The sequence below is a fragment of the Rhipicephalus microplus genome, chromosome X (assembly GCF_043290135.1).
Source record: "Rhipicephalus microplus isolate Deutch F79 chromosome X, USDA_Rmic, whole genome shotgun sequence".
NCBI classification, from domain to species: domain Eukaryota; kingdom Metazoa; phylum Arthropoda; class Arachnida; order Ixodida; family Ixodidae; genus Rhipicephalus; species Rhipicephalus microplus.
The window spans coordinates 203410111-203427663 of NC_134710.1; the positions used below are offsets into that span (position 1 = coordinate 203410111).

Below are 17553 nucleotides of genomic sequence, written 5' to 3' on the forward strand. Positions count from 1 at the left end.
GTCACTTGGGCCGGCTTCCTTAATTGAACCCCCTATGCTGCCAGTTTCTCATTTCATTGGTAGGGCTACGAGGTAGAGAATATATTAACACTTTGTAGGCCCACTGGCAGCACAAAGCGTCCTCAATGGTGTGTGGCAGGAGAACGTGCAAGCTTTCTCGCGCTATGCTCCTTTCATCGAAACACACCCATACTCTCACGCGTGTGCGCCTTACAGCCGCAAGTTTCCTTTTGATGTTCATTTCACCGCCTCTATTAAGCTAAAATCAATTCTGATAGTAAAAGGCGGTGTTTTCTGCGCCTCCTCCTTATACTCGTACCGACAAAAAATAATTAAACAGTGACACCTTTTTATAAGGTGCTGGAAGTTTGTTCGTATGCAAGTAAAAAATAAAAAAAGAGTAAGTCAAGAATGTGTCTATGTTAAAAGGACACTGAAGTGAAATAAAGAATAAGTTTAAGCTGACAAACTATATTCTATTGTCGCTAATCTTCTCAGTATGGGCTCATTATAACAAAAAAATAGGGGTCAAAGTTCAGTTTTAAAGTCTGCGCTGATATCTCCGCACGTAATGCCGTGGGTTTTAGAATGTTTTATCCACATTTCACCCACACTGGCTCGACAAACTATTCTGAAAAGTTGGTATGCATTGCCAAGTCCGTGGCCACCTCATAGGGCAATTTACTTCATTTTCATCTTATAGGAAGTACGTAGTCACTAATTGACGTAATCAAAATTTTTGACGTCACAATTACTAAAGCACGAACTTCAATGTGGCGTTGGCATTCAGGTTTTTTAGTGCATTTTCTCGCTTACCGCGCGTCTTTTTGAGGTAAGCATAGTAATTTCAGTGTTGAAGACCAGAAACTTACTAATATGCAAAAAAAAGGTTTTTCAATTTGGTGTCTATTTGAACAATGCCAGACTATAACCATGCGTAAGCACTTGATGGTGATAATATGTGTGTTTTGGTGGTGAAAGGACAATGCGTAAGCCCTTAAAATTACGCCAAAAATTATAATTGGGAACAAAGCATTGAAACCAAACAGTTATGTGAATAACATAATGAACACGTCTACTTGCATGTGGAATTCAACAACAAATATTTGCTGGTAATGAACACCCAGTTCACGCAAAGCATGCCAACAGCAGTCCGATAACACTTGACAGCATAATTATGTTTTGCTTTCTTCGTTGATCAATAGCTTATTCATGAATAAAAAAGGCTGAATTCTTATTACGCAGAAAACCTCGCCTAATTTCAAGAGCGCCGAATCGTACCAATCAATCTTCAAGCTCTGGCCTATTCCATGCATGCATTGTGGAAATGTACTTCATGCGAAGCGCCGAGCTAGTGGCATCTGAAGCCAGATTTTTTGTCTTTTAGCCAAGCCAAGCCAGTGGCATGTTGGGAGCTTTGTGTCCGGGCCTTCAGGCGTCGCGTCCATCGAAACGACGATAGCGCACCGCCGGGGTAGGTAAACAAAACCGAAGCCCTTTTTTTTCGACAATTTTATTTTTAAGGCTTCAGAGTCGTAAGCATTAAAAACCATTTCTCATTTATTATGGGTATTCAGAAGCATGCATGCTGCCAAAGCGTAGAAATTGGAAAGTGGCGCACTTTAGGTGCCAGCATGGACCAGAAAACAGTGGCACCGCACTGCTAGGGAAGAGCACGCGGATATATTGATACGAATTGCAGCAGGTTTACCGTATACTGTCAACGACGTGTTGTGAAATCTTGAGCTACTCAAGTGCAGGGACGTAAACGGCATACCTTTACTTACACCATCGAACGTTTCGTGCAGTTCGATGTGAATATCAGTCACTGCTGGACAGCTTCTGTGCTCCGGGCATCTGCTTTGGGGCTATGCGTGGTACGTACTACGTACCTTGTTTACACACGTACGCTGATGTATCCATATTGTTCATTGCGGTACAAGCTCAAATGTTACCTACGTCGCATTTATTTTATGTAAACACCAATCAATTGACTCGCAATAAAACGATTTATTGCTGGAAGTTTTTGTCATAAGCGTTGTCATTCCTCTGGGCCTGTACGCGGCATCACAACCTACTAAAGTAAGTTTTCAAGATACGTATGAGCTTCCAGTAAGCAGTTTGCCGCAATGTACTATATGAAAACGAGCCTCGCCGCGGTGGTCTAGTGGCTAAGGTACTCGGCTGCTGACCCGAAGGTCGTGGCATCAAATCCCGGCTGCGGCGGCTGCATTTTCGATGGAGGTGGAAATGTTGTAGGCCCCTGTGCTCAGATTTGGGTGCGCGTTAAAGAACACCGGGTGGTCGACATTTCCGGAGCCCTTCACTACGGCGTCTCTCTAATCATATGGTGGTTTTGGGACGTTAAACCCCACATATCAATCAATTATATGGAAACGAGAAAATTCTGGAAAGAGGGCTGCTGCAGCGTGTGGGGGCACCCATGACGTAGAAGCCGACGGCGGTGGTGTTGTCTGCTATGCGGAATGCCAACGCCATTTCAGAACATTCTTGTGCTTTTGAAAACTATTTTATAATATGCAAAGCAATAAATTATAAAAACATAATTTTTAGTTGTTATTTGTTCGAAAAAGTCATTTGAGAGTAAAAATATTAAAAGTTTTTCAGATATAACTAAAATAGTATTATTCTAATCTTTGTAAAACTGCTGACAGACAGACGGCGCCATCATCGCGTTCAATTTTTGTCCACATTGGTTCCATGAGTATGTCACTTCAATCGCGAAGCCTTACGAGATGGTTCGACGTCTTGGTGTAAATTTACCACTAGGGCGCAAAATGTGCCCTAGTAAGGCACGCGAAGCATACTGGTGTGTAAAGGGTGTATGATAGTATGCCGTGACATTGTCACTAACGTTAGAGCAAAGCCGACACGTCGCCACGAAGAGCACGCTACGGGTTTATAACGCGTATGTTACACGTAGCGGTCATATAGGCTTGTGCACGCTAAGCTTCTTGACTGCATCTTGAGGAATTATGCATATATATATATATATATATATATATATATATATATATATATATATATATATATATATATATATATATATATATATATATATATTCAGCAGGAAGTTCAAGGGGTCTGGTACGTATAAAGAACACAAGCGAGTACACGTACGAAAGAGCAATACTTTTATGCCAACGTTTCAGCCGTGGCACGGCCTTCGTCAGGGAATGACGAAGGCCGTGCCACGGCTGAAACGTTGGCATAAAAGTATTGCTCTTTCGTACGTGTACTCGCTTGTGTTCTTTATATATATATATATATATGCATAACCAGCCACCACAATTGCTGTTGTCCTAACATGACACTTGTGCAGGGTGTCTACGTAATAGTCAGAAACACTGGACTTGGTCGAGGTGGAATACTGGACCTTCATGCAGAATGCCTTGGCGTGATTCCGAATCGAGCCGTGATTTATACTCTTTGCTTCCATCAAGATATTTAACCCATAGGACAACTTCCGGCCCCGGCACCACAACTTCTCTGAGATGGTAAGACAAAATTCAGTTAAGACATCTAAAGTCTCTGTTCATATATACTAAGAATCATCCACTGTGGCGCATGCTTGTATGCCATTGGACTTGGTATGTCGGCACGAGATGTGCCGCATGAGACTGCTGGATAGAATTCCATGACTTACGCGACAAGGAAGGCATGTTATTCTTCTAACGACCTGCGAATCGTGCTCGTCATGTATTTACCTCCTGCATTGAAAATTTAGGCATGTACCAAGCTTAGGAGACGACAGTGAGAATCACAAGTCGGAAGCATCAAGATTGTCAGATAAAAAAAAACGGTTGGAGTGGCTTTAGTTTAGTGAATATACTTGGTATTTAGAAACAGTCCCGTTAGCTCATAAGGTAACGTAAGCTAAAAGGCAAATGGCTAAATCAGATTACGATGCATGATCCTACAATACATGCAAACTAGTTGTAACACGTCTGAGTACGACGCTTATGTAACGGTGCCCGGCTAGGACACTGCTTCTGCAGTTTACTCGCTTCGACTACCCCTTACGCCACGTTCATCTGCGTCATCATAGTCACTACTTTTTTTAAAGTCCACATGGTGAAGAGAAGTTCGAGGAACAATTCACTCCCTGGTGGTGGATGTGCAACGAATCTGTAGTACATTAGACAGGGTTGAATAAGGGCACTAACATCAACGTGAAATCGCTGCTTAGCTAGGTTGGCGGAAAGGCGTGCTTGCCAGGTGTCTTCAATTTTTGTGTCTAGAAAACACGTGGGTGACCTTTCCAGCCAAAACTGATCGGTGTCGGCGCACGCAGCAGCTACTGTAACCGCCGATTAGGTGAGGGCGATCACCTCTGAAGTGGGAGAAGTGCGGACTCCACAAGAGTGTGCCAATGTCCGCCACTTCAGTTGGCCTCCACCTTCTGTGCGAGCGGTGTCACAGCTGCATGCATAGCTGAACAGTGTTTGGTGTCGGGTAACAAAATCTTTCTATGAGGTGACTTTCACCAGTGAGCTTTGAGGCATTGCATATTGTACAATCAATGCCGTCATCTGTGTATACAAAATTAAATCATCCCCCTCTGTTTTTCTCGCTCCTTCCACTCCTCTCTCATTCAATTATTGCCATCGTTCAAGTGTCAGACCCTCAAGCTAGACAATTGCATTATGGCTATCATTACTCTTCTTTCACTTTCGGCTTCCCCCCTCAGCCTTTTAAACAATGAACGGTAACCACTCACTACGGCATCGAAGGCACACCAGTAGGCGAAGCGCACTCTTTGCGCGGATGAATCCGGGGATAAACGTGAATGAAACCATGCATGCTATACTTCCAGGTAACTTACTTTAACCAGATATGAACTGGGAAAGACAGGTGAGAAAACCAGCTCAGAAAACTAACGCTATGAATTCGATGTCCGCATACGAGCATGCGAAACATTAATGTGCTCGATAAAATTGCGAACAGAGTGCTTGGAAAGCTGCCGTACGCGCAGGAAGACGTTTACGAGAAAAAAAATCGGACTGTGGCTCCTGTTCAACCCATGATTCGGACACATCGCCCGCAGCAAGAGCTAACAATTTGGGCTCCGTGAGCGGAATAAAATAGGACCTCTCACACTGACTTGCTGTTTATACCAAAACTCGACAGCACCACTACGCAGAACTCAGCAACCTAGCCAAAACAAACACTTTCGCATGTTCATTTCATTACAATGTGCTTAGGATCTTATTCAAGCTATTTATTTTCACTATTTCGTTATGGTCGGGACGATAGAGTTGTGGCTGTGTTATACACTCATTGGCTCGGACACAACATTCGAGGATATTTGGCTCATGGGAGATATGTGCATGCCATTGCTGAGTAACTCGGAAGGGTATGACGATTCAAAACAAACTATTCTGGCACATACGACGTGTACTATCTGTTGAATGGTTTCACAATGTTTCCATTTAAAGCTTCCAACAACGATCATAATAATCGTATTCTAAATCACATGAGTTCTTCTTTTTTCTTCTTCTTCTTATATATTATTCTTATCAGTAGTAGTAGTAGTTGTAGTACTAGTAGTTGTAGTAGTAGTAGCAGTAGTAGTAATAGTAGTAATACTAGTATTAGCAGTATTACTAAGTTATAACATCATCGTCGTCATCATCAGCCTAACTACGCCAATGCAGAGAAAATGACTCTTCCCTGTTTTGCCAGACAACCTGGTTCTGAGTGTCGTGCTGCCATGTTATATTTGCAAACTGATTAGCCTCATCTAGGCCCATGTTTATTTGTTCTTATTGAGTTAAACTGTGAGTGATATCCTTAATACACCTTTCTCCCTTGACCCACTCTATTGTCTTTCTCTCTAATGTTACAACTATAATTTTTGTTTCAATCGCTCGCTGAGTCGTCCTAAGTTCAAGTTCTACCCTCCTTGCCAGCCCCCAGGTTTCAGCTCCGTAGATAAGTAGCGGTTAGTTGAAGCTGTTATGTACCCTTTCCTTATGGAATAGTAGTAGTCAGTAGTACAGAGGGTGGCTTACACGGCCACGTATTAGCCCGGGGTCGACCCAAGCTCATCTTTGTAATGCTTGTCAAACGTTCATCGTTGAGGCGTTAATGCAATAAGCCCATGACACCCTTACCATACCCAACTATGAAGCTGTTCTTGGACTTTACACTCTATGGTTGTCTTCTTTCTCAAAAGCGATATTTCATTGCTGTTGCATACAAAGGTCACTGGGTGCCTCTCTGCTCGATATGCGGGCCGCGAGATAAGCCAAAGAGTTCACCACGTTCCTTATCATCGTGTGCTATATCTTGCCGGCTCAGCACGCGCGTGCTGTTGACAAGCAAGTGCACCCTGTTTACCTTGCTGTGCGGTTTCCCTCTAGTTAGAACATCGGGGGCATTCGGTGCAAGTCTGTAGAATAGAACTTTCGTCTGTAAATATGGCAATGCAGAAAATTGTTTAACCCACATCTCTAAATTGTCCCCAGAGTTTCTCTGAGGATGAAGACCCTCCGCTAACCACTAGTCTGAGTAACCGAAGCTTTGCGCATACAGAGAGGACTGACTAGTAATTATGAATTCTTAATTTTATCTTCAGATTATTCAATGCAACATTATTTCCTGCATTCATATATTCATTTGCACTTCCTACATTTCATTTTGGAAGATCCTCGATGGCTTGCAGCCTATAATAACTAGCATAACTTGACAAAACAATGCAATCCAAACTCCCAAGCATAAGTTATCCCCGCCACGGCGACCGCATTTCGGTGAAGATAAAATGCTAGGAGTTCGTGTGTTTACATTCAGGGGGACGTTAAAGGACCCGATGTATTTGAAGTTTCTGGAGGTTTCAACACGGTGTCTCTCATAAGCATATCATTTTTGTGTCGTAAACCCCCAATCATTATTATTATTCACTATATATTATTATTATTATTATTATTATTATTATTATTATTATTATTATTATTTTAACAAAGCATCATTACAAAAATATCTCCATGTGCGTCCCTGCAACTCTTCATTGCTGTACGCCCCAATTCCATCATGACTTCTCAAGTTCTTTCTTTTTCGTAACATTTGAGTTCTTGTCAGTGAGGCTGGTTATATTATACGCATTTCTGAATTGCCCTAACGACATGATCATGAATATGGTTCATAGCATAGTAAACTTTCCTGACGCCAGCCTGTTCTTTGGCATAAGAGGAATGAGGTTTCGCCTTCATACTTTTGGAACAAACTTGGGTATATTAAAAACTTCAAACTCCTGTGGTATATTTATTTATAATTTTTGCATACTGGCGTACTACAACGCTCTAGCGGGTTCCCAAACATTTCTTTGTGAATGTACAGACGAAGAAACGTCAACCAAGACAATAAATATGTAATAAACTTACAAAGTGGTGCAGTTCAATATATGCATAAAACTAATGTACGAAAAACATCACAACACAACAAATAAACTGAGGTTAGTTTGTTTCGCTATAATATTACAAGGATAAAGTACGGAACACCAGACACACGCGTGGGGTATTCCATAATTTTTCCGTCAAACGGTACAGCGTAGGAAAAGAATGCCCACCAACAAGCCCTCGTCAAAGCCTTATTAAAAAAAACAGTGTTAAACAAATGACTCCACCATAAAACAAGGCAGGTTCCTTGTATTCACACTCTAGAAGATTAGGAGATTCTTCTATTAGTAATTGATTGATTGATATGTGTGGTTTCAAGTTCTTAATCAACCTAATGATTATGACAGATTATCTTGTTAATCATGAGAGAATATGAAGACTGGATTTTATGTTCAAGAGCAGTAAAACTGTCTATAAATATGAAGATGGCATGGCTAAATGGTGAAAATTGCCAAAATGTAGCGTACGCCCTCGGTAGAATAAATAAATAATAAAATACTGTTACACATAAATACGGTTGCAAATTACGCCTTAAGTGGGTATGTGCCACACCTTAATAGGGGATGAAGAACAAGCTTTTCTAATGTGTTGGAGCATTAGAGCATTGGACGATCCACTTATTACGCGATTCGCATTGTGTGACGCTTGGTTTTTCCTTTTCTGTTCAAGAACGATTTATTACTCATATTAACTTGATTTCTTTCCTGACATCAAGCCAGCCTAAGGCAAGTTAGCTAACGAGTCCAAGCACCGGAATGGCTCATCGTTAGAATACTGGGCTGGCACGCAGTGGACCCGGGTTGCAATTTCCCTCTGTCACCATATGTCTTTGGTGTTTTCTTATTAAAGCTTATTTTTAATTCCTTGTAATTATGGTCCGACAACTTTGGCCGACAACTACTGCGCTGCGAGTGACTCATTTTCTGATCTCATAACAGCTTTCGCTGTAATAAAGCAATGAACATTCTGACTGTTTGAGATCATAATACACAATGCAAGCAAGCTCATCGTTATTTCCGGTGACACTATTGGCAAATTCATAATTTACGTATGCACTATAGTGGTCGAACCGTATCCAAGCATTACCTGCGATTCAATGACTTTTCGGGCGACGTCCGTCACTTTTTCATCGACGTGAACCAAAGTCTCACTGTCCTTGTTTTCTCCCATTGTGAATCCCGTGCTGCTCCAACTGCGAAGAGAAAACGCCACAGCTCCGTCTTTTTAACCGAGAGTGGAAAGAATGGCCCTAGAAGCAACTACGAAGTGCGCACCCTGTTGGAGACCAAATACACAAATGTAAGCGAGATAACAAAACACCTACAAACGACGAAGGAGAGGAAAACACTGACGACACAGACTCTAGTCACGCCTTAAGATTGTGTAGGTGTGACAATGTTTTCGATAGCCTCCTTCTAGTGGCGACAAAGCCAAATGTAAAAGCGGACAGCGCTCGTTAAAGGTGAAGTGATGCCGATGACAACGTAGGACGTGATCTTTGAACTCCTCGACAAGTGCGTGCTCACCCCGGCTCCCCCTCGTTCACTTATCCAACAATGGCTCTCATCTCTCTCGCTTCAAGCAAGAAAAAAAAAGAAGAAAAAAAGATACATGCTGTCCCGCACACAGACACTCGGCGACGAACCCCTGTTATACCGATGTCAAGCTTGTTACTATGAAAACTTAGGCTTTGAAAAAGTAGATAATTGATAAGTTAGGTTTAACGTCCCAAAACCACCATATGATTTTGAGAGACGCCATAGTGGACACCTCCGGAAATTTTGACCACCTGGGGTTCTTTAACGTGCACCTAAATCTGAGCACACGGGCCGACAGCATTTCTGCCTCCATCGAAAATGCAGCCGCTGCAGCCGGAATTCGATGCCGCGGCCTGCGGGTCAGCAGCCGAATATCTTATCCACTAGGCCACCACGGCGGCGCTTTGAAAAAGTAGGGGAAGAGCTCGGCGCTTAGAACAATTTTTTTAAAATGTCAACACGTTCATTCGCATCACTGTTCTTATTTTCTTTCTTTTCTTCTGGTTATTATAACTCCAAAAAGCCCGTACCTCATTATGATTGGCCTTCATGCTTGATGATAGATCCCCGGCAAAATTTGGTATATAACCGTTTGGTTAATTACGCAGAATAAAAAACGCAAAACTCACGCGCTGTGCGAATCTCCGCTTACGCGAACCTTCATGAGCCAGCACTACTAAATGATGCCTTTAGAGAAAACAGACACCTCCACCGTGGTGGTCTAGTGAATAAGGCACTCGGCTGCTGACCTGCAGGTCACAGGATGGAATTGCGGTTGCGGCAGCTACCTGTTCAATCCAGGTGAAAATGCTGTAAGCACGTGTACTCAGATTTGCGTGAACGTTCAAGAAACCCACACTCTTAGAACAACAGTTAGTAATTAGTTGGTAAGTGCGTGTGTTCACTAGTTTCTGGAGTAGTTTACTACCTTCGCGGCATACTTTTACCAGTACCAGCTAGTACAGATTGTAACTTTAGCCGTTAATAACCCAGGAACCTCTTTTAGAGTTTTTAGCTAAGCAACTACTAAGCCACCTACGTTGTCGTATTCTTTGTAGATTCCGCAGTACATTTTGCCGTAATGGTGACATCGTAAGCAAAATTTAGGCAAGCTCTAATTTTATTGAATACATCGGAATAGAAGTTTCTGGCTACGTAATGGCACACACGTACGAAAATAGAATGGGACATGATGATGCGTAGAAAACATCTTATGATTTCTGTGACAGCTATCTAGTACGTGGTGTGGGATCCCAAAGCAGTGGTATATATAGCCTTCAAGCTGCTGCTGTTGCAATAGAAATCTGCTATATCCAAGTCATGAAGATTTACTTGTGCATGCGTGTTCTCGTGATTCAATAATATGTTTTCTCATACTCGTATGAGCATATAATCTTCTGAGTATGAGAACTGATAGGAGTATATCGTATGCTCATATGTGTCCATATGAGCATTTCATATGCTCAATGAGTTCATATAAGCATTTCATATGCTCAATGAGTCCATATGAGCATACGAGATTTCCTTATGTATGTTAATCTGATTTGATCATATGATCAAATCAGATTAACAGATTAAGGTTAGGAGCCAATAATTTCTTTACGAGGGCCTTGTAAATTTGTTTTTTTATCCTGTACTTTTGTAATAGAATAATTTTGATATCGCCTCGCACAGAAACATTCAACAAGTAGGCGTAAACGTATATTTTCAGGTGTTACTAACAATTTAGTATTGAACTAACCACTTGAGTCAGCAATATTCACTTAATAACTAGGCAGTAATTTTCGCTAACGTACATTTTACTGCCTTTTTTTGCTAAAAGGGTGCTTTATGTGACAAGTTAGAGGTTAGTATTTAGTTTGTGAATATGTCGACCTTTATTCTTAAGAGTGCAGGTAGTCAAAATTTCTATATCCCTCCACTATACAGCATCTCTTTTAATTATATGGTGGGTTTGGGACGTTAAGCCCCACAAACTGATGATGATAAGATGGCCTGCAAAGTTCTCAGACGAACACACCTACCAGCAACCTCGATATTCTTTGAAGTGAATTTTTCATTCGGTATTAAAATCAGCCGAATAGCAAGATAGATAATTTCTACTAAATAAGTGCGCCGCAGCGCCTAAGCACGACGAGAGAAATGCAGCAAAGCTCTGCAACAAATACATTTCGTGACTTTTTTTTAACATTCCACCCATCTTTCCTTTTTGCACTGCATTCCCTTTTTGCACTGCATGCTCGTTTTCACACTGCATGCTCTGCCCGAGTTTTTCTACCGATATCGCCAGGTTGATGGCTATGGCAGTTGAACAACTGCAGAATCTGCGCCCAGCTGAGCATATCACCCAAATTACAACGGTAGCTGTGAGTACGGTTGTCTAGAACCTCATCTGTGGGTGTAACGCGTAGGCGCTTGTACGCGAGTCACCATAGATTTCAGCACAATAGCGGGTGGTCGTGTGCGCATGGGCGTAGGTAAAAATTCTAAAACGCCGATTGCAGTCATTAGGTGACAAGCGGCATGAGGAAGATCTCTACCATGGGCTCACTATATCACTTTCATCTCCAGAACGAAGATATGACACATCGAAAAATAAAGACAAATAAAGTAAACTGAAAGGCGATAACAATTCTTTACTGTTTTTTCATAAATGAAAAGTCGTTTGGCCGCAAGGGGCGTTGAACATATGTCATCGAACATTCCACAACTAAGTTCGTCTGCTTCCCCAGAAAGCGAAACCAGATAAGCTAAGGGTACAGGACTGCTTTACACGTTTAGGCGTCAGAAGCCTCCGCTTTTTGGTTTGCTGCACACACAGCTATTTTATTTTATATTTGATAGCAGTATATCTCTTCATCACGGAACTGGTATCAGCTTATGCTGTTTACAATGACAAGGCCAGAACACTAACTATTCTGTGTTTAGTGCATTACTGCAGCTGGGCCGTAGCTACGCATTAAAGTTGATAGAAGCTAAAAGGAATGCGCTTTCTTATTGCAGACACCGTTAAGCACTCTTCCTGTGTTGCTGGCTTTCATTGTGGTCGCAGAAGACATGTCACACTGTGGCATAATATGCCTGTGCAAGGCGACCGGCCAGCAAAGTCACTTCAACACATCGGTACAGCAAGCAACAACCGTTATCATTCTCGGTATGAGAGAGAATTCTGAACAACGCTATAGGATTCACGAGTATGTAGTCGTAGTTGGCTCCTGAAGACACCACCCCCGTGCCCGTACTGCAAAATATCCATGATCGCTCTCAGAGGCGTGTAGTTTGTCTATATGCTTCCCAGAATTTGGACACTATGAGTGAACTGGACAATCAAATATGAGCAGCTGGTATTGTTTCGGTAGATGCAATGGTGGAGAACTCAATCATGCGCTCTATACGGTGTCTCTTTCACAATCAGATCCAACAGTGACACGGTACTCTGTCGGAGTTGATTGCGGAGGCTACGTAGAGGTCACAGCCCAACCCGCCGAGTGCACTGCAGTCGCAGCGCCGGATGTGCGTTCGACAAGTTGAGGGATGCAATCCGGAGAATGAAGGTAGTGTCCTTTTGGCCGCCTTTGCCTTGATACAAGACGAGACGCCATATTTATGATGTGAACTATCTGACAGTTTAGTAACCTAAACCCATACAAAAAATAATATTAATAATAATACCTGGCGTTGGCGTCTCCAAACCCACGATATGAATATAGAGACACTGTAATGGAGGGCTCCGGAAATTGGTTTCGCGAAGTAATGCATAAGCTAATTTTAACGAGGCACGTGCGACCTCGACCAAATAATGACACACCAATAAAAATAGAAGATTTGTGAATTTGGCAGCCTACGTTGAAGGCTGCAATAAAGCTTCAGCATTTCAATGCATGGTCAACCAAATGTGTATCAAGTGTGAGCCAGTTGTACCCTTCTTAATATATGCCCAATAAGTGTGTATGACGTCAGATTAATTTGACACTTGCAAACACTACAAATAGGTTGTTCAATAGTGCACTTGTGAAGAAGAAAACGCATCGTTGGCAAGCAACATCGCCACCGCTTGGGTATTGGGTTTGCGGCTTCTCTCGGTCGCCTTGTGCTGATCATAGCCGGAATCTGCTTGACTGTTGCTCTGTCCTGATCGCGTTTTCATCGTAGGGCTACCGTCGCAACATACGCCAATAAACCCTTTTTCAATTCGTGGAGAGTGCGGACGTTCTCCGTCACCTGAATCTGGGTGCTGCACTTCGCCGTCGCCTAAACTTGGAGCTGTGCAACCGAACGCTACCTCCCATCACGGCCACCAGCAACGCGCAACCTGGCTCTTCCACTCCATCCTCCAGCAACCCCGGCGTTCTTCGCTTGCGAGAGCCCAAGGTCTTTAACAGAGCTGATGAGACTGACGTGGAAGACTGGTTCACTAACTACGAGCTGGTGAGCGCAAACAAGTGGGATGACGCGGACAAGTTCACAAACGTCATCTTTTACCTCGCTGACGTGGCCGAAATGTGGTATAACAGCCACAAAACGACATTACGAAGTGGTCCATCTTCAACACGTCGTTTGCTGACGTTTTTGGCCAACCCGCTGTCCGCAAGTCCAGAGCCGAACAACGCCTGTGGACTCGCGCGCAGAAGCCAACAGAATCTTTCACCAGTTACATCGAAGACATTATTGGTCTTTGCAACCATGTGAACACCGCCATGCCCAAGTCGGAGGAAATTCAGCACATCCTCAAAGGGATAAATGATGGCACATTTCAGATGCTCCTGGCCCGTAACACCGTTGCGGAACTTGTGACTTTGTGTCAATGTTTTTACGAGTTGAGGAAGCAGCGTGCCCTTACTCGGCCATTTTCCTCACATGCCGACTCGCTCTTCAGTCTTACTTCTTTTCCCGATCACTCACCAACTCTGCAAGAGAATAAAGACTTTGTGCGGGAAGAAGTAGCTCGGCAACTGTCGTTGATTCCCTTCACGCAGCAGCCACCGTCCACTAGTCTGCCCTCACCACTCCGCGACATTATTGCCCAAGAGGTAGCTCAGGCTGTTCCCGTCGCTGCCCACCAGCAGCCTGTGGCCATGCCTGTTCCCCATGCGCTGGCTATGCAGCCCGTGGCCGCGCCTCTTACGTATTCCCCGGCGGTACGCAGCAGACCCCGCCAGCAGCATTTGCCACTCATGTCTTCAGTTGCTCCCCACTCCGCCCCTCTTTCGACACCTTGGGCCGCACCACGAGTAAACAATTCCTGGCGCACTCCTGACAATCGACCGATCTGCTACGCCTGCCGTACTCCAGGACACGTGGCACGATATTGTCGCCGTCGCTTCCAACCACTCCACGACGCTACTCGGCCGTTATCTGATGACCCACAGCTCATGCATCTACCTGCTCCCTATCCCTCACCACAGTATGGCTACAGTAAAATTCACGAGTCTCAGTCACGCCAACCCCCGTCTTAGATTCACTCTCCCCGCTCCCCGTCTCTTCGCAGGCGATCACTGTCCCCAATCCCCGACCCGCTTCCTCCCCGACCCGCTTCCTCCAACCGGGAAAATTGAACGCCGCAGTTCCAGAGGCAAGAACTGCGCCGTCGTCGAAATGCTCAAGTCCTCGCACTTCATCTGCTAACGCCATCGCCATATCTGTCGATGGTGTTTCTACCTTTGCCCTCGTCGACACAGGTGCTGCCGTTTCTGTTATAGCCGCCCAGCTCTGCCGCTCCCAACACGAAGTGACCACGCCACTCTCTATACTATCGTTTCGTACGGCTAGCGCACAACCAGTTTGACCTCTCGGCACCTGTACGGCCCACATATTCATCCAAGGCTCTATGTACGTTGTCGAGTTCATTGTCCTTTCGATGTGCTCGCATGACGTTATCCTCGGGTGGGACTTTCTGTCCCATCATCATGCCATACATCGACTGCGCACGCGCTGAAGTTCAATTTTTGCACCTTTGTGATGAACCATTTCAAGAAACTATTGAGCGGTCGCCAAATGCGTGAGGACACTGAAATTCCGCCAGCCTCTCTTGCCGTTGTCCCTGTTTGCAGCGATGACCATAACGATGCTACGGTAATGTTTACACCTTCCGACATTTTCATGAGCCGCAGAGCCATTTTTTTGCCTTTCGCTACACTTGACGCCATTGCTGGCCGAAGCAATATTTTCGTCCACAACCCCCTTTCTGCACAGCTTACGCTCCTTGCCGGCGAATGTACCGGTCGAGTAGAGTACCTTGATTCTTCTTTATTTCTTAACATGCCAGACGAGTCGTGCAGTAGTGCCTTGACCAAACTTCATGCCCTTTCCCCACTGGAATGCTCGTCGAGTGACATCTTCTCGAGTTCTATCACCTATATTTTAAGCGATCAAGTACGCGCCGAGCTTCTTAATCTCCTCCAGCACTTCGCGAATTCATTCAACGTTTGCCAGCCCCATTCGGGTCGCACTTCCGCAGTGCATCACTAAATTGACACTGGTTCGCATCAGCCGTTGCGTCAAAGACCGTACCGTGTCTCTGCTGCAGAACGTCACGTCATCAACAACCAGGGCGAAGAGATATTATCCATCGCGTTATTCAACCATCACACAGTCCTTGGACATCTCTCTTTGGTCTAGTTCGAAAGAAGGATGGATCGATTTGATTTTGCGTCGACTACCGGCGAATAAACAAGGTGACGCGGAAAGATGTCTACTATTACCGCGCATCGACGACGCCCTTGACAGCTTCCAAGGAGCTGAATTCTTCTGTTCCTTAGACTTACGATCTGGATACTGGCTGGTTTCTATGGCTGAAGCTGATCACCAGAAAACTCCGTTCATTACACCAGATGGCCTGTACGAATTTAACGTAATGCCTTTTGGGCTTTTTATAGCTCCTGCCATGTTTGAACGACTCATGGACAACACGCTGCGTGGACTGAAGTGGTCTGTTTGTCTATGCTACCTCGACGACATTGTCGTTTTCTCTTCCAACTTTCCTACACATCTGCTTCGGCTCCAACTGGTTCTGACGTGCTTAACCAAATCTGGGCTCCAACTAAACCTTAAAAAGTGCCGCGTCGCCGCGCGAGAACTGTCCATCTTAGGGCACATCGTGTCCAAGCATGGTGTTCTACCCGACCCTGCAAAACGGCGAGCAGTCGCTGAGTTCCCGAAACCTACTACACTGAAAGAATTACGCAGTTTCGTCGGACTATGCTCGTACTTCCGGCGCTTCGTTCAAAATTTTGTGTCGATCATGTCACCACTGACCAACCTCCTACGCGGTGACGCAGACCTTTCATCCTGGCATCCTGACTGCGACGTCACGTTTGCCACGCTCCGTAGTCTGCGAACATCTCCTCCCATTCTTCGGCATTTCGGCCCAACAGCTGCAACGAAAATTCACACAGATGCTAGCGTGGTTGGTCTTTGCGCTGTCCTCACCCAACGCAAACCGGGCTACTCCAAATGCGTCGTCGCTTATGCGAGTCGCACGCTCACAAAGCTGAGGCCAATTACAGTGTCACTTAAAAGGAGTGCTTAGAGCTAGTGTGGGCGCTCAGCAAGTTCCCCCTTATTTGTACGGTCGCTGCATTTCCGATGGAGGGGAATGTTGTAGGCCCGTGTGCTCAGATTTGGGTGCACGTTGAAGAACCCCAGGTGGTCGAAATTTCCGGAGCCCTCCACTACGGCGTCTCTCATAATCATATGGTGGGTTTGGGACGTTAAACCCCACATATCTATTTGTACGGTCGCCAATTCGACCTTGTAACGGACCACCATGCACTTTGTTGGCTCGCCACATTAAAAGATCCTTCTGGCCGCCTAGCTCGGTGGGCACTGCAAATGCAGGAGTACGACATTCGCGTCATCTATCGCAGCGGACTCAAGCGTTCTGACGCTGATGCCCTGTCCCATTGCCTTTACCTCCCGACTCGGCCTGCGGAACCACTGGTATCAACTCTGACGCATCTCTCGACCTCGACTCCTTTGCCAGTGAACAACACAAAGACCCGTGGATTGCTTCCCTTTTTGACTGTCTCTCTGGATCGTAAACCACGGCGGTATCACGATCTCTCCGACGTCAAGCTGCTCATTTCGCCATTAGTGATCGGCTGCTACATTGACGCAACTACGCCCCTGAAGGAGTAAGCGGCTCTTGGTTGTCCCCCGCAGCTCGCGATCTCAAATATGCGCCTCCTTTCACGATGATCCCCAATGTGGCCATGCCGGAGTTTTCAAAACTAATGAACGCATTCACCATCGCTTCTAGTGGCGCTGAACCCTATTAAACAAAAACAGCGTTTCCTGTATCCCCCAATGCGTTTCAGCACTCTGAGTGACGCTGGAAACGCTGTGCAGTGTGTCCTAGTGTACTACAGTGCGCTGCGAGGCACTAGGACGCACTGTACAGTGTGGCCAGCGTCGCCCAGTGCGCTGAAACGCACTGGGACACACTCTACAGCGTAGCCCAGTGTCTTAAAGCGCGCTGGAAGGCACTGGCACACACTGTACAGCGTGGCCAGTGTCGCCCAGTGCACTGAAACACACTGGGCCACACTGTACAGCGTAAGCCAGTGTCTTAAAGCGCGCTAGGAGGCACTGGCCATGCT

General features: G+C 44.9%; 1 protein-coding gene across 3 annotated transcripts in view; it reads right to left on the reverse strand.

Moving 5' to 3' along the window:
• The window catches only part of LOC119187625 (ornithine decarboxylase), a 196950-nt gene that overhangs the window by 123332 nt on the left and 56065 nt on the right, over positions 1-17553 (reverse strand). The window contains exons 1-2 of one of the 3 annotated variants that reach the window (XM_075878494.1): positions 8743-8891; positions 8505-8610 (exon numbers count right to left, since the gene is read on the reverse strand). In XM_075878494.1, coding sequence (XP_075734609.1) covers positions 8505-8588 — 84 coding nt within the window. In that variant the 5' untranslated portion in view covers positions 8589-8610; positions 8743-8891. Of the gene's footprint in view, positions 1-8504; positions 8616-8742; positions 8892-17553 lie in introns of those variants that run through there. The other 2 variants (XM_075878493.1, XM_075878495.1) reach the window with 2 other exon arrangements.